The sequence below is a fragment of the Poromitra crassiceps genome (genome assembly GCF_964638095.1).
Source record: "Poromitra crassiceps genome assembly, chromosome: 9".
Taxonomy (NCBI): domain Eukaryota; kingdom Metazoa; phylum Chordata; class Actinopteri; order Beryciformes; family Melamphaidae; genus Poromitra; species Poromitra crassiceps.
In genome coordinates, this window is record NC_139630.1 from 57,755,649 (window position 1) to 57,778,632 (window position 22,984).

The window sequence follows — 22,984 nt, forward strand, 5'->3', positions numbered from 1 at the left end:
AGGGTGGCACAGGTAACCTGTCTCACTCTGTCTCTCCCTCTCTCAGTGTCACAGGCTGGCACAGGTAACCTGTCTCACTCTGTCTCTCCCTCTCTCTCAGTGTCACAGGCTGGCACAGGTAACCTGTCTCACTCTGTCTCTCTCTCTCAGTGTCACAGGCTGGCACAGGTAACCTGTCTCACTCTGTCTCCCTCTCTCTCAGTGTCACAGGGTGGCACAGGTAACCTGTCTCACTCTGTCTCTCCCTCTCTCAGTGTCACAGGCTGGCACAGGTAACCTGTCTCACTCTGTCTCTCTCTCTCTCAGTGTCACAGGGTGGCACAGGTAACCTGTCTCACTCTGTCTCTCCCTCTCTCTCAGTGTCACAGGGTGGCACAGGTAACCTGTCTCACTCTGTCTCTCCCTCTCTCAGTGTCACAGGGTGGCACAGGTAACCTGTCTCACTCTGTCTCTCCCTCTCTCAGTGTCACAGGCTGGCACAGGTAACCTGTCTCACTCTCTCTCAGTGTCACAGGGTGGCACAGGTAACCTGTCTCACTCTGTCTCTCCCTCTCTCTCAGTGTCACAGGGTGGCACAGGTAACCTGTCTCACTCTGTCTCTCCCTCTCTCAGTGGCACAGGTAACCTGTCTCACTCTGTCTGTCTCTCTCTCTCAGTGTTACAGGCTGGCACAGGTAACCTGTCTCACTCTGTCTCTCCCTCTCTCAGTGTCACAGGGTGGCACAGGTAACCTCTCTCACTCTGTCTCTCCCCCTCTCTGTGTCACAGGGTGGCACAGGTAACCTGTCTCACTCTGTCTCTCTCTCTGTGTCACAGGGTGGCACAGGTAACCTGTCTCACTCTGTCTCTCTCTCTGTGTCACAGGGTGGCACAGGTAACCTGTCTCACTCTGTCTCTCTCTCTGTGTCACAGGGTGGCACAGGTAACCTGTCTCACTCTGTCTCTCTCTCAGTGTCACAGGGTGGCACAGGTAACCTGTCTCACTCTGTCTCTCTCTCTGTGTCACAGGGTGGCACAGGTAACCTGTCTCACTCTGTCTCTCTCTCTCTCTCTCTGTGTCACAGGGTGGCACAGGTAACCTGTCTCACTCTGTCTCTCTCTCTCTGTGTCACAGGGTGGCACAGGTAACCTGTCTCACTCTGTCTCTCTCTCTCTCTCAGTGTCACAGGGTGGCACAGGTAACCTGTCTCACTCTGTCTCTCTCTCTCTCTCAGTGTCACAGGGTGGCACAGGTAACCTGTCTCACTCTGTCTCTCTCTCTCAGTGTCACAGGGTGGCACAGGTAACCTGTCTCACTCTGTCTCTCTCTCTCTCTCAGTGTCACAGGCTGGCACAGGTAACCTGTCTCACGTCACTCCTAACACTTCACTGGGATTGGTTTACGCCACACCATCAAGGGTGCTGCCATCACCCACTGTCAACACACGCGAGGCACTGGGTGAGTGCAGATCGACCACTTCTTTACATTGTGTAATAAGGGAGTTCATTGTGTTCATCTTTTATCTCAGGCCCTCTAAAATCCACTGCTTTTCTCAAATCTTCTCTGTCATGTTTATTTATTATTATTATTATTATTCTTTTTCATTTTTCTTTTTTTATTATATTTTTCCTGGAATCCCGGCTGTCATTGGTTCCATCCAGAACAATGCAGAACTTCTTGCCACAGACTTTGGTCAGGACCACAGTACATACTGTATGTCACAAACACTTAAATTCCAGTGGAAAATAAATAAATAAATAATAATATTAATAAATAATTGCACCCTCTTTTCTGTTAGGGTCACTGTCGAAGACCATTTAGCCAAAAACATTTGATGGGATAAATAAAGTACACAACTAAATGAGAAAGTGTTTGACTCGAATTGTCTTTATTAGGGATGCACCGATTGCGATTTTCTTCGCCGATTTCCGATTTTTGAATAGTCTGACTTGCCGATACCGATTTTTGCCGATTCCGATTTTTTTTCTAAGAACAATAATTGGCAGGTTATTTTTTTAACTTTTTAACTTTGCTTTAATAGAAAATTAACATTCATGTCACATTTCTTATCATTTGCATGAGGTAGGACGATCTCACTCAAAAACATCTCAAAATAAAAGTGTTCCAGGTTACTGGACAGAGCTTTTCTTTTTTGTGTAAATGCAATGAATATAAAACAATTAATTCCAGTATATCCCACAGCTATCATGCGTTTACTTTTCCAAAAGAAAAAAGGTGCAACAGAACAGGGGCTCCAGATGGAAAGTAGCCTATGGCTAAATCTGTTACAAAGCATATCTTCCCCTATGGGGTTTAATGTTTTTTTGTATATGTCCCTAACAAATAAACTAATAAAATAAAATAAATAAACGTCAAAATGTTATCCATGGACAAGGAGTTTATAGCCTATAGCTCTGGAGCCCAGAGACCTTCGAAGCCATGCCCACTCTACAGTTGTGGATTTGGCTGTTATTGAGTAGCCTAGATGAGGAAATGAGTTCGAGTTGACTCCGTTTGAATATCGTAGTTTACACACAGAGCGTGTTTTTTTTAATCCGCCATTCGAAAAAAAATCATCTCGCACACTGGTCCGATGCGTTTTATTATTATGTTCGTCGTTCTATTCGCAATACGAAACACAAGTCCTCTCCTGGCTGTATCCACGTTACAATGTGAGTCATGACTGACAGATAGCAGCAGCAGCAGGCAGCGGTGAAGTGGACGCTGGTCGGGGAAGAGCTGGTGAGGTGAAGCCAGCCGCTCAGACTGGAGTGGACTCCAACCTACCCTGCCCCTCCACGGCTCCACACCGACGAAGACATGCTGTGACATGTGTGTAGTGGCAGCTTTTGTTTTGGCTGCAACTCATCCGTCTCTGTCTCGCTGCTTTTGGGTTCGCGCACGTCACTTGAAAATCGGCTCACAGAATCGGCATTTTAGAGTGACCGGCGCAGATCACCGATCGAGGCCGATCACGTGAAAATCGGCCATTTCCGGTCACGTGCCGATCGATCGGTGCATCCCTAGTCTTTATAATTCTGAAACACTTGACAGAAACCTCACAACACACAGCCAATGTTAATCATGGCAAAATACAGTCTCCTCTGGATTTTAAGTTTGAACTGAGGCACGGAGCAGAAGGCCCTATTCAGAGGACCAGAACCAAGGTAGTGGCCTGATGCTGTCATCTGCTGATGGTTTTGTCCCATCCAGGTGTGATCATGGACATGTTCAAGACCCCGACTTTCCTGGAAGAAGACCCGTTCATGTTCAAGGCCCCGACTCTCCTGGAAGAAGACCCGTTCATGTTCAAGGCCCCGACTCTCCGGACAGAAGATCCGTTCAACAACATGTACCACGGTGCTGAGAAGGAGTCTGACTCTGGCTGCCCCAGAAATGGTAACTAACTGTTATCCCTTTTGGATGTGGAAAGGGTCTGAGGCTAGTAAAAGTCATTGAAAATGTAGTCGCTGCCCCCCCCCCCCCCCCCCCCCCCCCCCCTGCCGATCTGGGGAGAGCCGTACACACACATGTTTCCTCTGATACATGTGCAGTTGCCAGACGCTTCTTTTCACCTGACAGCGGGGAGCTTCACCGGCAGGACGTCGCACGTGGGAGGATCACGCTATTCCCACCAGTTCCCTTCCGCCCCGAACAGGCGCCCCCCCGACCGACCAGAGGAGGCGCTACTAGTACAGTGACCAGGACACATACCCTCTTTCCGGCTTCCCACCCGCAGACACAGCCAATGGGGCCTGTATGGATGCCCGACCAAGCCGGAGGTAACAGCGGGGGCGCGAACCTGCGACCCTCGTGTTGGTAGGCAGGCAATCTACCACTACACTCCCCGGACGCCCTGTTTCCCATCCTGTTAACATCACCCTTCTGTCTCTTTCCATCATGTGAAGCAGCGACCTGTTCGTTCACCAAACCTCCTGCCACTACAGTCCCATTCACCATCTTCCAGGACGACAAGCAGAACCACAGGTAAACATGGATTCCAGAACCATTCAGCCAACCAACCACATAGATTTTGTGCATGCTTTCGTAATTCCGAGGGTTTGAATTGATAATGGTTTCCTCCCTGCAGGCCAAAGTTGTGATTATGAAAAATGTATGCAATGATTTTCTGTGTTGTCCAGTGCAGGCACTTAATCTCACTGGGAGCACCCGTGTTTAAAATGTATTCCAACAAAAAAATATGATGTCATCATTATGTTATGATGAAATTTGAAATTGAGGGTTGTCACATTACAAGTAGACCAATAATAGCCCTGTTGCTTTGCATTTGTCTTAGTCTGTCCAGTGCTGCTGCTGCTGCTCCCCCTGTGGCTGAGATGGCCAAACCCGTCAGGCCTCTGGCTGTGTCTCAACCACACAAGCCTAATGTAAGTACAGCATTGCTGAAACCATTCATCCATTAGCCGAGTGCCAGAAAATGCATCATTTATCGTTTAGATAATCGTGTCGATGCAGAGTTTCAGGCAAGCGACATGAGACAAAGGGTCTGTTTAGAATCAATTAAAGTAAGAGTTCATAGAGTCCCGCAAGGATCTATTTCCGGCCCAATCCTGTTCACCCTATACATAAATAATATTTACTCCCCCTCCGGTCACAGTTTTGTCCACTATTACGCTGACGATACAATTCTATATTGCTTCGGGCCCACTCCTGCACAGGCCGCTGCAAGTCTACAGACTGCTTTTGACACCTTCCAACGTTCTCCGCTTGATCTTAAATTCAAAGAAGACGAAATGGATGTTATTCTCAAGATCCCCTACTCCCAGCAACAATATTTATATCCGTACAATTCAGGGCGAACAGATAGATCAAGTTAATTCCTATAAATACCTCGGCATCTGGCTGGACTCCAAACTCTCTTTTCACACTCATGTAGAATACCTTACAAAAAAGCTGAGGATAAAAATAGGTTTTCTGTATAGGAAGAAATCCTGTTTCTCACTTTCTACTAGAAAATCTTTAGTTCATTCACTAATAATGTCGGTTTTCCATTATGGAGACATTTTATATATGTACGCCTCACCCTCCATTTTGAAGCCGCCAGACGCAGTATACCACAGTGCTCTGCGTTTCATCACAGGTGACGGCTTTCGTACACATTGCACTTTATATAATAAGGTGGGTTGGCCCTCCCTGTGTGAAGAGAGCAACACTGCTTATTGTTCATCTATAAAGCTGTAACCGGAAAGCTCCCCTTGTACCTGTCCTCACTCCTCACCCATATCGACATAAGTCATCAAACACGCTCACGTTCTCACATCAGACTGTTTACTCTGCGTGTGAGGTCGGAGCAAGGCAAGACTGCCTTTTCTTATTATGCCCCAGACAAATGGAACAGTCTTCAGAACACACTGAAATTGGACCACTTTGTCTCCTTTGAAGCCTTCAAAGCGCTCTCACAGAGCACCCTACAGGAGGAATGCTCGTGTTTTACCTAATGTTCTCTCAGCAGGGACTTTTTATTGTATTTGCTTGTGTTATATATTATTGTACTTAATTACCCATCCCTAGCTGCTTGATTGTGAATTTTGTAATCTTGTCTGTCTGTAACTCCTGTATATGTTCTTTTGTAACAGGGCGCTCTTGGAAATGAGCGCTCGCTCTCAAGTGCTTCCCTGTATAAATAAAGGCTAAATAAAAAATAAAATAAAAATAACAGCTGTAGACACACACACATAGATATATGCATTGTATAATATATAATGCATTGTTGTGCTGTGTGTGTTTATCAGGAGACTGGTCTATGTAATGCATTGTGCTGTGTGTGTTTATCAGGAGACTGGTCTATGTAATGCATTGTGCTGTGTGTGTTTATCAGGAGACTGGTCCGGAGCTGGTACCAGATGAAAGCACCATGATGTGGGGTGCTCGTTACAACTCCCTTCACTCGCTGGCTTCCTGCCCCAACAGCACCACAGACTTCGCCATGTCGGCCCAGATGGTCTCCACCCCGTTCACAGGCACATTTCCTGTCTTCACTTCCCACGACGAGGACCAAGGTAGCTACTGGCTTACCAACTACATTCAACTTCCTGCTCATATCCTCCATGTTCACTGTAGGACTCTACAATTAAGCAGAACTTTCAGTTATAACAACAAACAACAAAGTCGCATAAGGCAGCCCCCCTGATATGTAAAGGCTGTTAAAACATTCAAAGGTTTTCCTGTGCTTTGTCTGGCACTGGAAACTCACTTTATATCAAAGTGTTTCCTAAGAATTTTCATCATCTCCATCGCAATCCTCCCTTCCCCACATGCATTTTTTTTCAACATTAAAGCCAGGTGAACACTTAGTTAACAAACGTAACGGCTAACGGCTAGCTAACGGCGGAGGGTAATTACTGTAAATATTGTTTATACGTCACTCCTCAGAAATTATAATGTCTGACGTCATCACCCGTTTTGACCAAAAGCTTATTCTTAGGACTTTGAGCACAAAATAAGGTTATTTGTCACTAAAATACACATGAGAACAATGTGGCTAATCAGTAGACCAGGGCAAAATCCAGCAACACATGAAATATTGTTACGGCCCAGCTCAGTGGCCTTGTGGTCTGAGTGTCCGCCCTGAGACTGGGAGGTTGTGAGTTCGATCCCCGGCCGAGTCATACCAAAGACTATAAAAATGGGACCCATTTGCCTCCCTGCTTGGCACTCAGCATCAAAGGGTTGGAATTGGGGGGTTAGATCACCATGTGATTCCCGAGCGCGCCGCACGCCGCCGCTCACCGCTCCCCCAGGGGATGGGTCAAATGCGGAGAACAAATTTCACACATTGTGTGACAATCAGTGGGACTTTACCTACATATCTTACAAATGACAACATACGCTGGAGGGGGGCTTTTAGGCAGGTAAGTTCAGTATCTGTAAAGCATGGAGAATTCAGATTCACATCTGTGGTTTAGCCTTTAAAAGATTGTTTGTTCAAATTGTTTATCTCATTTTGGATTGAAAGTATTTATTTGTAGTTTATTTTTTCTGTGTCCAGAGAACGGCTGTGCTACTGAGGACAACCCTTATACCAAACGACAATCCCAAAAACTCAGGTAACAAATCTGTCCCCCACTGAGTGGTGCTAATGTGACTGGTTACTGTTTATAGTAGTTTGTCCCAGTGTCATTTTGATGATCCAAACATGCCAGGATGCATAAAGTAACGCTTCTGAAACACAATTTTCACGTCCAAAACCAGAGATGATGCAGATTTAAATAAATACATCCTCAGGAGGCTTATCACAGCCTTCTTTATGCTAAGTGTGTTGTTAGTGCTGGCCCTGTCAATTTGGATATTTGTTCATCAGGCTGACATTTAAACGTACATTTTGGATTCTAATAGTTTAACGTTATTTTGAGCGAATATGTCTTATCATTGAGAATGAGTATTTGAGTGATCGTTTGCAAATCACAAGTATTTCAAGACTGTAACTGACATTCATGTCAGTCCTAAAGTGTAGACATACAGCAATACTATCCCATAAAATTCAATCTTTATTGACATCAGTTTTTCTCTTATTTGTCATTGTCCAGCCCCATCGTAGAGCAGAGCTCTGACGACACGCTCTCTGAAACAGCATTGGGCCAGTTGAGAATCCAAGGCTCCGCTGAGCAAGGTACCATCATCTGTGAGGGTCTCAGCCTGGTAGCCACCTCTGTCACTGTGGTGCAGCCTCCGCCTCCCGCCACGCTGTCCTTCAGAGACCAGACACTGGCTCACACCGAACCCTCCGTCCCCAGGATCGCAGGACCCAGCTGGGGTGTGCTCTTGGACACGAGTCCAGAGAGGTCTCCCAAACCGGCCTCTCCACTCTCACAGAAACCTGAAAGATCAGTCAAGCCCAAAAGCCAAAGGTTTGCCGTCTTTAACGATTTCTTGCGACTTGCGAACCCAGAACGAGACCAGACGCCCGACGTTCCCATGAGCCCAGAGTCTGGAGCTCCAGGACCGGAGTGGCTGGCGGCCATGAGAAGCCCCAAAGTCGTGTCCGAGCCGGACCTCGATGCCTTTTTGAGTCCACATCGAGGCGAGAGAGCGGAGGCGTTTCCTCAGAAGAGCCTGAATGTCTCCATGAGCACGGAACAAGCACCGTTCTGTTCCGACGTGCCCATGAGCCCCGCGCAGCGGCCGTGTTTCGAGGCCGCGGATGAATCGATGAGTGCAGACATGACCATGAGTCCAGACAGAGGGCTGAGGATGAGTGAAGACATGGCCATGAGTCCAGACAGAGGGCTGAGGATGAGTGAAGACATGGCCATGAGTCCAGCAGCAGCCAGCTCAGCCCCTGCTCAGCTGGTTTCAGATCCCTGGGACAATGAGTTGATAGCCGCTCTGCTTTCTAAACTGAGCCCCCCTCTTAGCACTCACCCAAGCTACACTACCTGGCAGTGTAAAGTCCCCAGCTTCACCGCCAAGACCACCATCACCATGGGTAAGGAGAAGTTTTTTTTTACTGTCGCGTTTGTTGCTGCAACCTTTAGCCTTTGACTCTGTTGCAACTTGCTGTATTTCTTTGTTCTTTTTCACACACACACACACACACACACACACACACACACACACACACAAATCTGCCCTGATACACACATGCAGGAATGCAAACTAGTCGCCTTTTGGTGCCAGTCACCTTTTTCATCCCAAAATAGTACGCTTGAATGAATGATTTTTAGTTGTTTTCTGTCACCTTTTTCACTGTCTGTGAGTTTGCATTGGTGCATATGGCTACACATGCTTTTTAGTGTTTTTGTGTCTGCCCTGGTAGATCTGTCACCTTTTTCTCCATGAGTTTGCATCTCTGTCATTTGGATGTTGTTGTTTTTTAAGTACATTTCAGTGCCAGGGCTTGTAGGGCCTGGCTCCTCCCACAACAGAAATGTTTGCACTGATGGACCTGTCTGACTGTAAGCTGGTGTTTTGGGTGTGTGCTAACTGCTAAGTTGAAACTGCCTGACTGCTAACAGGAAAGGCGTCTTTACGAGTCGACGGCCTGCTGGGAGAAGGAGCCTTCGCCAGTGTCTTCCAGGCCACTGACCCCATGACATCAGAGAAGGTGGTTTTAAAGGTAAGATGTGATGACATCAGAGAAGGTGGTTTTAAAGGTAAGATGTGATGACATCAGATAAGGTGGTTTTAAAGGTAAGATGTGATGACATCAGATAAGGTGGTTTTAAAGGTAAGATGGGAATATCGGTTGGCTCAGATTTAAAGCTTTTTATTGGGACACATCGATATATCAGCAGACTCGCTATCTGCCTGTTATCAGCTTTTAAAAGCAATAGCAGTATCGCTCAACTATTTTTTACTGCCGATACAGTATGTGGCCAATTATGAAATTAGCATTTTTGTGTGTAATTTAATACAACTGTCAGATTGGTAACAGAATAAAACTAACGTGGTATTTGGTTTAAAACAACAAAACGATGATCTGAAGATGGGTTTTGCAGCTGCCTTTATACTAAGATTCTTACCCAAAATGAATCATTATCAGCCTATAACGGTAGCCCCATAAGCTCCACCCACTTCAGTCTGACAGATATGTAGGACAAATCAAGGAGCTAGTGTGCCGTCACGTGACAGTCATGCCATCATTGTTCATTGTCATAGTCTGAAAAGCAGTTTGACTGGTAAAATGGTGAAAACATTTTTGGATTTATTTTACCTGCCACTATAGACAAAAAAGCTAGTTTCCTCCCCCAAGCTCACACTGAGTGCCTGCATGTCACTGTGTGTTCTCTTGACGTCTCGGCATCGTAGGTCCAGAAGCCAGCCAGTCCCTGGGAGTTTTATATCCACACCCAGCTGGACACTCGCATGCCACCTCACGTCCGCCATCTCTACAGCCAGATCCACTCCGCTCACGTCTTCCACGACGGCAGCGTGTTAGTGGGCAAGCTTTACAACTGTGGCACTCTGCTGGTAGGTTCACATGTACTGATCACTTCACACTGTTAACTGGAGACGTCCTGAATGTATCACAATCAACTCAAAGTACCATATTAAGCAACCAGCTATAGCACACATGGGCAAAATACGGCCCTTGCAACAAAAAAAAAAAAATCTTTTTTCTTTTTCTTTTACACAGTGCACCTGAACGCAACATGCAAGATACCCGCTGAATAAGTGTCCAAATGTTCATGTCATATTCTGGCCAATACTCCACTTCTGTTATAGCATTTCAGTCTGGAATATGGAATATCTTTCAATAATCTTTATGACTAAAAGGCTACATTGAAGTAGAAATTTAAATAACAAATAACTCATTGGTTTTGGATTTATTTAGCTTCAAGACTGCATTTTTGTTTGTGTGACCCTCAACACATGCTTTGATCATCCCGGGCCACTTACTGATACTTATGCTTAAATTAACCCACTCATATTCTGATTTATTTCAAGAAAAACATTTCAGCTAGTGGAAATTCTAATTGGCTGGTAACTTTAAAATCTAGCAGCCATATTGGCAGGTGGTCAAAAAAGTTAATTTCAAGCCCTGAGAGCAGGTGGTGACATAGGAGTGAGTGAGAAAAGGATCAAATATTGGTGGTTAAGACTGAATAATGACATCACAACTGTTATTCCTCTAAACCTGGCTTCAAATGCACCAAATTTTTCGCGCTGCAAAAATCAGCAAAATGGTAGCGAGGACATTTTTTGTGGCCCTCTCTATCATCAAAGTTACCCATCCATGGGTAACCGTTACGGCATGACAATATTTGTTCGGCCCCCGGGAACAATCTGGGTTTCTCATGTGGCCCCCCATGAAAAATAATTGCCCACCCCTGTTCTATAGTGTCCCAAATGAAAGCAAGAAGCAGCTGAAACTTCCTTTTCTTTTTTACTAAGCATAATACACCTGACATGCCTTCAGTTAAAGCGACACAATTATGGCTAAAATGGTAAGTCCATGATGTATGATCACAATTGTTAATCAAGATTATTAGTCTCCATGTTTTTGAGTAATGAAATTATATTACAGCACCTTTGCCATTAACATCTTGACTATTTTCAACTATAATGGGCAGATTATACACACAATTAATTGTGCAACACTGACTTCAGCAATGATGTAAATCCCCAGAATGAGAAATCTGACGTTTATTAGACATATTGACCACAAGCACAGATTTGACAGCTCTGCACTCAGAAAATACGATTGACCCTGCCTTTTGAAGCTCGTACAAAGCCGGTCCAGTGTGCAGAGCCGCTGTATGTGACTTACACGCTGTGACTCCGCCCACCAGACTGTATGTGACTTACACGCTGTGACTCCGCCCACTAGCACGCTGTATGTGACTTACACGCTGTGACTCCGCCCACCAGACTGTATGTGACTTACACGCTGTGACTCCGCCCACCAGCACGCTGTATGTGACTTACACGCTGTGACTCCGCCCACCAGACTATGTGACTTACACGCTGTGACTCCGCCCACCAGACTGTGTGACTTACAGTACATGCTGTGACTCCGCCCACCAGACTGTATGTGACTTACACGCTGTGACTCCGCCCACTAGCACACTGTATGTGACTTACATGCTGTGACTCCACCCACCAGACTGTATGTGACTTACACGCTGTGACTCCGCCCACCAGCACGCTGTATGTGACTTGCACGCTGTGACTCCGCCCACCAGACTATGTGACTTACATGCTGTGACTCCGCCCACTAGCACGCTGTATGTGACTTACACGCTGTGACTCCGCCCACCATGTATGTGACTTACATGCTGTGACTCCGCCCACCAGACTGTATGTGACTTACACGCTGTGACTCCGCCCACCAGCACACTGTATGTGACTTACACGCTGTGACTCCGCCCACCAGCATGCTGTATGTGACTTACACGCTGTGACTCCACCCACCAGACTGTATGTGACTTACACGCTGTGACTCCGCCCACCAGCACACTGTATGTGACTTACACGCTGTGACTCCACCCACCAGACTGTATGTGACTTACACGCTGTGACTCCGCCCACCAGCACACTGTATGTGACTTACACGCTGTGACTCCGCCCACCAGCACGCTGTATGTGACTTACACGCTGTGACTCCGCCCACCAGAACGCAGTATGTGACTTACACGCTGTGACTCCGCCCACCAGAACGCAGTATGTGACTTACACGCTGTGACTCCGCCTACCAGAACGCAGTATGTGACTTACACGCTGTGACTCCGCCCACCAGAACGCTGTATGTGACTTACACGCTGTGACTCCGCCCACCAGAACGCTGTATGTGACTTACACGCTGTGACTCCGCCCACCAGAACGCAGTATGTGACTTACACGCTGTGACTCCGCCCACCAGACTGTATGTGACTTACACGCTGTGACTCCGCCCACCAGCACACTGTATGTGACTTACACGCTGTGACTCCGCCCACCAGACTGTATGTGACTTACACGCTGTGACTCCGCCCACCAGAACGCAGTGAACATGTACAAGAAACTGAGTGAGAAGATGATGCCCCAGCCTCTTGTCATGTACTTCACCATCTGCATCCTGCACATGGTGGAGCAGCTGCACCACATCCACATCGTCCACGCCGACATCAAGCCTGACAACTTCCTGCTGGGAGAGAGGTACAAATCATTTAGTACCGTTCTGAAAGACACCAAGCACTGTAAAACACATTGCCCTTAAGTCAATTTAAGGGAGACGAAACTGAAGTTATAAGATCTATCTGCTGCATCCTGAACTAGTCACGGGTAAGGAAGTGAAATCGCTCCAGACAACATCAATTTTATCATTTCATTCATGTCACTGAGAAGACAAACTTGTTCAAAGGTCTGAAATTGTTTGGAAAATGAATGTGTCTTTCAGCAGTCTAAAGCCCCCTCCAGTGTATTTAGTAATTTCTAAGATATTTCATGTGTTACTGGGTTTTTCCCTGTCAGTGTATTTTGTTGACGAATAACCTTATCTTGGGCTCAAAGTCCTAAAAAATGGTAAATGGTAAATGGCCTGCATTTATATAGCGCTTTTATCCAAAGCGCTTTACAATCAGTAGATTGTCTACATTCACCCATTCATACACCAATGGCGGCAGACTACCACGCAGGGTGCCTACACACCATCGGGAGCAAGGAGGGTTAAGTGTCTTGCCCAAGGACACAACGACAGCAGCTGGGAGGGAGCGGGGATCGAACCGCCAACCCTTGCGTCATTGGCCGACCCGCTCTACCTCCTGAGCTAAAGCCGCCCCACCCTAAACCCTAAAAATAAGCTGTTGGTAAAAATGGGTGATGACGTCAGACATTATGGTTGTCTAACGACTGACGTATGATATTCAGATAATACATTACAGTATGGAGTTACATTAAAAAGCTGGCGTTCGCCTCTGGCATTAGCTAGCTGTTAGCTGTGAGCTACATTAGTTACATGGCAGTAAAACGCCACTAAATGATCAGTTTGATATAACTGTCAACCAGTTCGAGTCACGCTCTTTCCATAAAGCCCACCAGCTTTATGCTGGCTAGTTGTTGATAACAATATTGTGGCTTTTCTTTTCTTCTTTTTTTCACCATGCGGGCAACTGTCATGGCGGAATAACTGTTTCCGGTATCTCCGCTCTGGACCAGACAAAGAGTTGAACAAAGAGAGAACAGACACACACAGAGAACAGCACTGCAGTTATTGGGCTGCACAAGTTGCAAAGAAACACGTCTCTGCTCATCAGACCTAAGATGACTGTCTGGTGGTGTTTCAGGTTCCTGGCGAACAGGAGTTGTGATGTGGAGGACCTGCAGCACGGCCTGGCACTGGTGGACTGGGGCCAGAGCATCGACATGGACCTGTTCCAAGAAGGCACTGCTTTCAGTGCAAAGTGTCAGACCTCCGGCTTCCAGTGCACAGAGATGCTCAGCAACCGACGCTGGAACTACCAGGTGCACATGGCTTTACTGTAACTTCAGCTGCTATCATTATTACATTATATGTAGATTTGTTATATTAACAACAATAATTCAATGTTACAAATTGAATATTAATAGCTCCAATATGTAGCAATCTGTTTAGCAGCAACTGATTCGCTGGGGGGGGGAAATAGCTCCAAATGTTGTTGTCACAACATTTATTGACACAAGTTGCTAATTGTGCCACTATTCAAGCTAGCTAGCGATAAACACATTTCACTTCCTATATGTTCTTCATAATCGTTTGCCAGAGGAAAGCTTTTAATATGAAGGAGCTACAGTAGAAAATGGGAGTTACAGGACATCCAGGTGGTGCAGTAACAGGCGAGGCGTTCAGGGTGCTGAGTGGGAATGATCCAAATGATTTCAAAGCTGATATATTAAGGTAGAATGTACATTTCAGACGGACTACTTTGGAGTTGCAGCGACTGTGTACTGCATGCTGTTTGGGCACTACATGAAGGTCAAGCAGGAGGACGGCAGGTGGACGAGCGGCAATGCGTTCAGAAGGTAATTCCTCCAGAGATATTTCACTCTGGCAAGCAACATGTCTATTGGAGGCCAGTGGCAAAAACAAGCTTGTTTAGTGGATGTAGTGCAGGAGGGGCATGTGTGCAAATGAGGCTGCGATCTTGGTCAATAGTAACTGGACCAATTTGAACAAAGTCCTCAGAATTCAGTTAGGTTTTGCTGTCTCCTGGGGCCACCAGCCTGAGAAAATGATCTGATGCAGAATAGCTAAGGAGCTTATGTCTGTGTATTGTTAACCCCTGGTGAACAGAATCCAGCCTGAGAAAATGATATGATGCAGAACAGCTAAGGAGCTTATGTCTGTGTATTGTTAACCCCTGGTGAACAGAATCCCGCACGCCGACATGTGGCTGCAGCTGCTGGAGACACTGCTCAACGTGCCGGCCTGCGGCCCCCCACCCGACTTGCTCCAGGGCCTGCGCCGCATGCTGACCACTGCCCTGCAGCCCTACAGCAGCAAGCTGCCCGGTTTGAAGTCCCGCCTGACTGTGCTGCTGCTGGAGAACCGGACCAGGACATGAACATGATACTAGGGATGGGCATTTAAGTTATTTCAATGTTCAAGTACTCTCATTAACTAATGAATGAGTACTCGAGTACTCGTTCATTAACGCAATTAATAACAATAGTGTCCCTTTTTTGACACTTTGGACAGTTATGAACGAGTACCTGAGTACTCCTGCCCATCCCTAGACAATAGTCATATCGTTTTATGTTGTTTATAGATGTTTTAATTAATAATTTCTAATTTGTGGTGTTTGATTTATGCGTTTCTGCGGCAATATAATTTCTTTCCAGGGCTTTTTAACTCGTTTAGTTTTGTTAAATTTCCTAAATACTTTTTTTAGAGGTCTTATGTTTTCAACATGTTCAATCAGAAATAGGTTTGTTTTGCCTTGTTTTTTTTTACTGGATGTTAAATTTGTCTTAAATGCAATTCCAGGTAGCAATAAAAAGTATTTCTGAACTACTTTCACAGAACCTCTCCCTCTGTCTCGCTCTCTCCCCTCTGCTTTCTTGTCAACCACAAATCATTTTAGTTTTCAAGAGTGACAATTTTCACTCTTCTCAAGTGGGGGAAGCTGCAGTGGACCCTCCCCCAGACCTGTCGGGGGTGGTCGGTCCACCGATAAAAAAACCCCACCCGGGATCACTCCCAAGCCTGTAGGAGGAAGCCGGTCTGACCGTCTGAGGTTGGTGTATTTATTTATTCTCTCTTCAGTTAAGTTCTCCATTCGCCCCCCTCAAAACCCCCACCTCCCGGGCGCGCCCCCGAGCCAGGCAACCACACCCCGGCCCAGCCCACGTGCGAGACCAACACCCACCGCCCATCCGACAGGAGCTCATAGATATGTCATGTCATTATAAATAAATTTGTCAGTGGTTTGGGGTGAACATGGCCCAATTAGAAATTCACAATAAAGTTTTGTTAAGGTAATATATATATAATCATGCACTTTTAATTAAAGATTAACAGCAGACAGCAAACAAATTGCGCTGTTCAGATATCTTCACTCAAATGTATGTTTTTCCCCACTATACAAAACATGTAGCCTATGTTTTTTTTTTTTTTTTTTTACCTTTATTTATACAGGGAGAGTCCCTTGAGAGCAAGCTCTCATTTACAAGAGAGCCCTGGTGTACAAAGAACATATACAGCAATTACAAAATTACAGGTTAACATAACAGACAAAACAAGCATCAAGAGCATAATTAAATAATTTCAAAGAAAACATGAACACACCCTACGAGGAATGCTTTCTAAAAGTGCTTTAAAAGAAGCAAGCGGGATCAAGTGATCCATTTTTAAGTTTTCCTGGAGCACATTCCATTTGTTGGGGGCGAACCAAGAAAAAGCGGTCTTTCCTTGTTCGGTTCGCACCCGTGGGACAGTCTGATATAGGACCGCGATCGTGTTTGATAACCTCCACTGTTACAAGAAAGGAGTGAGGATAGGTAAGGTGGAAGTTTCCTAATTACCGTAAATTCCGGACTATAAGCCGCGGCTTTTTTCCCGTTTTTTGGCCTTTTTTGGCCCCTGCGGCTTATATAACGGTGTGGCTTATCTATGGATTTTTTCAAAAAAAAAAAAAAAAATCTCTCTTTTTTAGCACTCTTTCTAACTATAAATCCACTTCTGTTTTAATTTCCTCTCTTGCCCTCTTTTAACAACATAACATAACATAACATAACACAACACAGGTAAGCAGAAAGAAAAAGACGAAGCAATCACCGCCATGAATGAGGAAATGACTCACCTGCTGGAGGCTGGAGATACACGGCTTGGGCTAAACTTTTACTCCGTGAAACACTATCGATTAAGTCCGACATCGCTCAGAGGTTTGAGCAGCTTGAAAACAAGTTTGAAAACGTGCAGAAGTCCATCCACTCACTCACTAAAGAAAATAAGCGAACAGAGTTTCTAATGCGGAAAAGCGCATCAGCGCACTGGAGGACAAAAACAACACAGTGAGTCCGAAAGTGGATAAAATGCAAAGACAAATCGAAACCCTGCACACGCAGGTTGATGACTTAATCAGCAGGAGTAAAAGAAATAACATTCGCCTGATCAATGTAAAAGAGGGAGCTGAGATTGGTGACATGGACGCTTTCGTGGCAAAATCCTGTGTTACATCCTGGACCTGAAGGAAGGCGAGAAACCACCAGAGGTGGACAGGGCACACCGGGCGCCTCGGCCACGTCCAGACCCCGGCCTGCCACCGAGGGCCATCTTCATCTGCCTACTCCGCTGGCCCGACCGTCAACTCATCCTCCAGGCTGCGGGGAAGAAGCCCCTCACCTGGGAGGGTACGCGCTTTTTCGTCCGGCAGGACCTCTCCGCGTTGGTGCAACAGAAACGCGCAACATACAACAGCATAATCGAAAAGGTTAAAGTCAATGGATATCGCTTTGGCGTACTGTACCCAGCGAGACTCGTCATAACCATTGATGGACAGCGGCGGAACAAGAGCTCAAAGTGAAACTGCCGAATATCTTTTGAGTTGGACTGGTCAATAGTACTGTGAGTAACTAAAATAAAAAAATAAAAAACGGAATTCTCTCTTCTTTAGCACTCTTTCTAACTATAAATCCACTTCTGTTTTAATTTCCTCTCTTGCCCTCTTTTCACCACACCGCGGACACTGTGTGCACTGTAAAAAAAAACAAAAAATACCATTAAAACACCCGCGGCTTATAGTCCGGTGCGGCTTATATAAGAAAAAAATAGTCAACTTAGAAGGTGCGGCTTATACACCGGTGCGCCTTATAGTCCGGAATTTACGGTAATGCTTTATAAATAAATATCAGACTGCTGATCTCTACGCTTCGACAGGGAGGACCAACCCACATTTTCGTACAGAATACAATGATGTGTACTGAAAGCATCACCTGTAACAAAACGCAGAGCGCTATGATATACAGCATCAAGAGGCTTTAAGACGGATGGAGAGGCATACATGTAAATCACATCACCATAATCAAAAACTGACATTATCAAAGATTGTACAACAGTTTTTCTGGCCAATAGTGAAAAACAAGACTTGTTTCTATACAAAAAGCCGATTTTTCTCCTCAAATTCTTTGTGAGATGTTCTACATGTACATGAAAAGAAAGTTTGGTGTCCAATAGGGATGTCAACGGTTAACCGTTAATCGATTAACCGTCGCTAACGTCGTTGTTCGGTTATTGCTGTCGGTCTATCAGTTAATATTATTTTTTTTTTTTTTTTTTTTTTTTTTTTTTTTTTTTGGTCTATTTACTCAATGAGCTCATGCCCAAACAAGGCGTGTCTATTTAGATGCTGAAATGTTAATGCTTTTTGTGTTAGAAATTCTAACACAAAAAGAATTTGTGTTGAAATGTTGATGCTTTTTGTTAATGCTTGTTAATGCTTTTTGTGTTAGAAATTCTAACACAAAAAGCATTAACATTTCAGCATCTAAATAGACACGCCTTGTTTGGGCATGAGCTCATTGAGTAAATAGACAAAAAAAAATTTTTTTTTTTTTTTTTAATATTAAAAAATTATGAATTAACCGATAGGTTAATCGATTATTAGCGTCGGTTAATCGAAAGTGAAATTAACCGAAAATTGACATCCCTAGTGTCCAACCAAATACCAAGATACTTATAAGAATGAACTGATTGAATTTGGTCGCCTTGAAGCGTACGGATACACAAATTATCATTTCTGTTTAAAGATCTTGAGAACAACATCCACTTTGTCTTAGTGGAGTTCAAAACTAATTTAAGATCGAACAGGGACCGCTACAACGAATCGAAAGCGGCCTGCAAAGATAAGACGGCCTGTGCCGGGGTGGGTCCGAAACAATATAAGATTGTGTCGTCCGCATAATAATGGACGTTGCAGAGATCAGAAGGGGAAAAAAATATTATTTATATAAAGAGTGAACAGGATAGGCCCGGAAATGGAACCTTGGGGCACGCCCTTCCCGACGTCCAATGAAATGGATTTGATATTTTCCGCCATTACAGACTGTTTCCTTCCAGTCAGATAGTTAGTAAACCATCTGACTGAGGGGTCATCTAATCCGATGGCAGACAACTGATCAATCAGGATGTTGTGATCTACTGTATCGAAGGCCTTGGAGAGGTCTACAAAGAGAGCCGCACAGTGCTGGCGGCTATCCAGGCCATTCAGAATGTTATTCAAAACGAGGGATGTGGCAGTGACCGTGCTATGGCCGGGTCTAAAACCAGATTGATGAGGCTGAAGAATGTTGTAAGTATCTAGAAATGCACGGAGCTGTACGTTTGCCAAGGTTTCAAGCACCTTGGCTAGGCAGCACAATTTAGAAATGGGACGGTAATTATTTAGATCGCTCAAGTCACCACCTTTAAAGAGGGGTGTAACTTGAGCAGTTTTCCATATGGCCGGGATCTCGCCCGTGACAAATGTTAAATTAAATATATGGGCAATTGAGGGGGCGACCAGGTCAGCGCCAAGGCGTAAAAGGAACGGTGGAATGTCGTCCTCACCCTTGGATTTCCTGGCATTCAATTTGGAGAGAGCCTCATAGACTTCATGACTACTTACTGGTCTGAAGGAAAAACGGTCGTCTGAGGAGGCGGTGTGTGTTGCAGACAGTGAAACCTCTCCGCTCCGCTCCTCGTCAGTCATGTCCAGACCTGCAGCTGCTGTCTCCTGCATATTTCTCCCTACTACACCGTGTCATGAGCCTCCAGGTTTCCCCAGCCAGGCTCCACTACAGCACATCAGGAATGTTTCACCTTTTGAAACCTATGGAAAGCTGCTCCACTGCTGTGCTACCTTCAGAGGAAGCATCCAAGCTCAAAATTAGCAGATCGAATGGCTGAAGATGAGACTTGATGTTGGATTTGATTCCTGTGGGAAATTACATTGTAACAACAAATATTAATAGGACTAAAAATATTGCATGATAATTTCTAGCTTGCTTATGGATATCTCTGGCTGAAGGCAGCAGCAGAGTCTGCGGCCGCGCCCCGGGCAGGAGCACAAAACTCTCCAATTAAACCAGGACCCCCTTTGCCCTTGTGGGAAGTCATGCTGCGTCCAAGTGCTGTCAGAAATGTCTTATTACATGTATTATCTTATATATTATTATATTATCATTACATATATATTATCTAGAAACGGGTCCTATATGGTTGAAAACTTTTGAAGTGAATTGGTCCTCAGGAACCAAAGTCTCCATCCGTATAACAGAGGTCATGTCTGTCAACCATAACGCTTCGTTCACACAGACAACCTACGCCTTGCCTTGCCTCAACCCACGCCTACGCCGAGCTGGCCGTGAACCTGTTACACGCTTTTGCAATCACACCGCACGCCTTTTGCACGCCGAACCTGGAGCCGAGTCACAAGCGCCTCTCCTCTCTCCCGACTGTATTTTTTAACGTGTTGTCCAGAATTGTCATGGGTAGCCTCTACTCTAGGTAAAATAAATCGGATATATTTAATGTTCTATTGATGCTGGATATGTATAACCAGGTCTGACTATAGTCGGACATTTTAGAGAGGTGATCTTGCAAGAATATGTGCTGGCACAACAACATTGTCCATCTTGCTTCTTCGGTCGCTATTCTCTCTCATGAAGATTTGTTTGCCGACGGGGAGAAAGCCCCACGTGATAGCCACCCGTCAATCTCTGTCTCTCTGCTCAACATGTTGTAACTCCATTTTATTTTGAAATTCAGTTGACTTTGCAATTTCCGACGGATATTGTGCGTTTTTCTTTCATGGCTTGACAGAAGAAGTCTGCCTGCACGCGCCTTGTCGGCTTCAAAATAGAACTCACGCCTATTCGATAAAATCGGCAAGGCACAGGCAAGGCGTGGGTACACGCAGGGTTCACGTTCAGGCGGCCGGTGTACACAGCCTCGTTGACTAAAACGGACGCCTATTAAAAAGCGTGGGTAAAGGCAAGGCATAGGCAAGGCTTGGGTCGTCGGTGTGAACCCAGCCTAACGGTGAATTTGCTAAAAAAAACAATTGAAACCCCCTCAAGGACCCCTGGGTCTCGTGTCTCTCTTCTGCTCTCCAGTCATGTCTCCTCTCTTCTGCTCTCGTCATTACCTCTCGTTATCGCGCGATTCACGTCCCTCTTCAGAATCTGATGGACTGTCCAGGTTCAGGCCCGGCGGCCGCGGTAACGTTATCCACGTTGGCTGTCACATCATCATCATCATCATCATCAGACCTGGCAGCAGAGCTAACTAGTACTAGCAACTTCAGTAGCACTCAGTGGCGCTAGCTACCGCGCTAACAACAGGTTGTTGTCCGTTAGCAGTTTTTTGTCACTTTACAAAACCGAAGTTATCAAGGCTTGTAAACCCCGTTGGCGGCGCTGCTAAGATGAATTGTTAGCTCAGCCAGGGCAGGGCAGGCTGTTGACATCACGTGATGTTGCACACACCTTGGCTTCTCCACCAGCTGGGTTGTAGTAGTAGGCCTAGAACACACGCTCATGGGCGCTTCTGTTGGAAGTGCTGTATATAGGCGGATTTACGCGAGGTCGAACTACTGGGTATGAAATCCGACAGTCGGAATAATGGCGTTAAAATGGTCGGATTAATGGAGGGTCGACATTATGAGACTACAATGATCAAACTCGCCGTAGACATCAATGGTAGGATTAGCGGGTGGTCGGAGTTATGTGTAGTCTGACCTATGGGGTGTCGTACTAACGCGTGGACCCCCTCATGGGCGACGCATGGTGGCTTGGAGGTGAAATGCAGCCTATTTCACACAAACAACAATTCACACGGTAGTTTTGGAAAACTGAAAACATGTTTCTTATTTAGCCTATTTATCTAGTTAACATAAATAATGTAATTCTTACATTGAAAAATAAATTATTTGAGAGGAGAAAACAAAAATAGCTATATTGTGGGGGTCCCACAGGTGTTATTGACGCGTGATTTCTAACCCCTATGGGGGTTAGACCCCTATGGGGTCCCAGACTCTAGCTATGGGGTCCAAGACGCCATAGGCCCCCCCATAACTCGAACCCCTCTTTCCACAGCCTGCGCTGAATTTACAGCAGGGTGTGTTTGATCTCATTATCATGGTGCACCACTTGCACGCGGCGAGCAAACAACACATGCTGTTACACGGAGACGGCGGCTCAAGTGATCAACGCAAATCCAGCGCACCTGGGAAGCAAAACATGTCAGGAAATACTCAAACTCCCATTAAAAGCCATTGGTAACAGTAACGACCCGGACAAGCAATAAGGCAGTATAGTGATAAGACAAGTCAGAGACAGTGGCATATTCACTGCACATAGGTGCACATGTCGTGTGCATACTTTAGACGTGCTTAAACATTTTAAATCCTGCGTATTTGTCATACAGGTGCAAATAACATATTCCTTATTAAACATACAATTAAACTCGGCATTTTAAATTCGGCGTATTTGACATACAGGTGCAAATAGCATATTCCTTATTAAACATACAATTAAACGTTAGACATACGTAATGGTAGCAGCTACAGTACGGTACAGTGCGGCTACTACACTATTTGTGTATGTTAAGGAGTCTCGTAGCCTGCGGGAAGAAACTGTTCCTCAAGCGATTTGTGCGTGCTTTCGGAACCCTGTATCTTCTCCCTGAGGGTAGCAGGGAGAACAGGCTGTTGTGGGGATGGTTTGTGTCTTTGATGATCTTCAGGGACCTCCTGAGGCACCGCTGTTTATACAGTTCATGCAGATCTGGCAACTCACATTCTGTTACGTGCTGTGCCGCGCGTCTCACTCTCCGTAGCGCCCTGCGGTCCATGGTGGTACAGTTCCCGTACCAGGTGGTGAAGCCGCCAGTCAGCAGGCTTTCAATGGTGCCTCTGTAGAAGTCCCTGAGGATTTCTTTCCTTAGCCCAAATTTCTTCAGGCGCTTGAGTCCGTGTATTCGCTGTTGGGCCTTTTTGACGACAGTGGCGGTGTGGCCGGCCCAAGTCAGGTCCTGGTGGATATTGACTCCCAGGTACTTGAAGCTGTCCACCCTTTCCACCACTGTGCCGTTGATGGTGATTGGGGGGT

The 22,984-nt window shown here is 45.6% G+C and overlaps 1 protein-coding gene across 1 annotated transcript in view; it reads left to right on the forward strand.

Annotated features, from left to right (window-relative positions):
• The window catches only part of LOC310782423 (mitotic checkpoint serine/threonine-protein kinase BUB1-like), a gene marked incomplete at its 5' end in the record, with an annotated part of 29,147 nt that extends 14,021 nt beyond the window's left edge, over positions 1-15,126 (forward strand). The window contains 13 exons of the mRNA XM_083643082.1: positions 1,319-1,438; positions 3,194-3,379; positions 3,889-3,967; positions 4,278-4,368; positions 5,820-6,000; positions 6,990-7,047; positions 7,528-8,426; positions 8,956-9,056; positions 9,749-9,910; positions 12,420-12,577; positions 13,705-13,882; positions 14,313-14,419; positions 14,769-15,126. Coding sequence (XP_083499208.1) covers positions 1,319-1,438; positions 3,194-3,379; positions 3,889-3,967; positions 4,278-4,368; positions 5,820-6,000; positions 6,990-7,047; positions 7,528-8,426; positions 8,956-9,056; positions 9,749-9,910; positions 12,420-12,577; positions 13,705-13,882; positions 14,313-14,419; positions 14,769-14,961 — 2,513 coding nt within the window. The 3' untranslated portion in view covers positions 14,962-15,126. The remainder of the gene's footprint in view (positions 1-1,318; positions 1,439-3,193; positions 3,380-3,888; positions 3,968-4,277; positions 4,369-5,819; positions 6,001-6,989; positions 7,048-7,527; positions 8,427-8,955; positions 9,057-9,748; positions 9,911-12,419; positions 12,578-13,704; positions 13,883-14,312; positions 14,420-14,768) is intronic.
• Between the last annotated feature and the right edge of the window lie 7,858 nt (positions 15,127-22,984).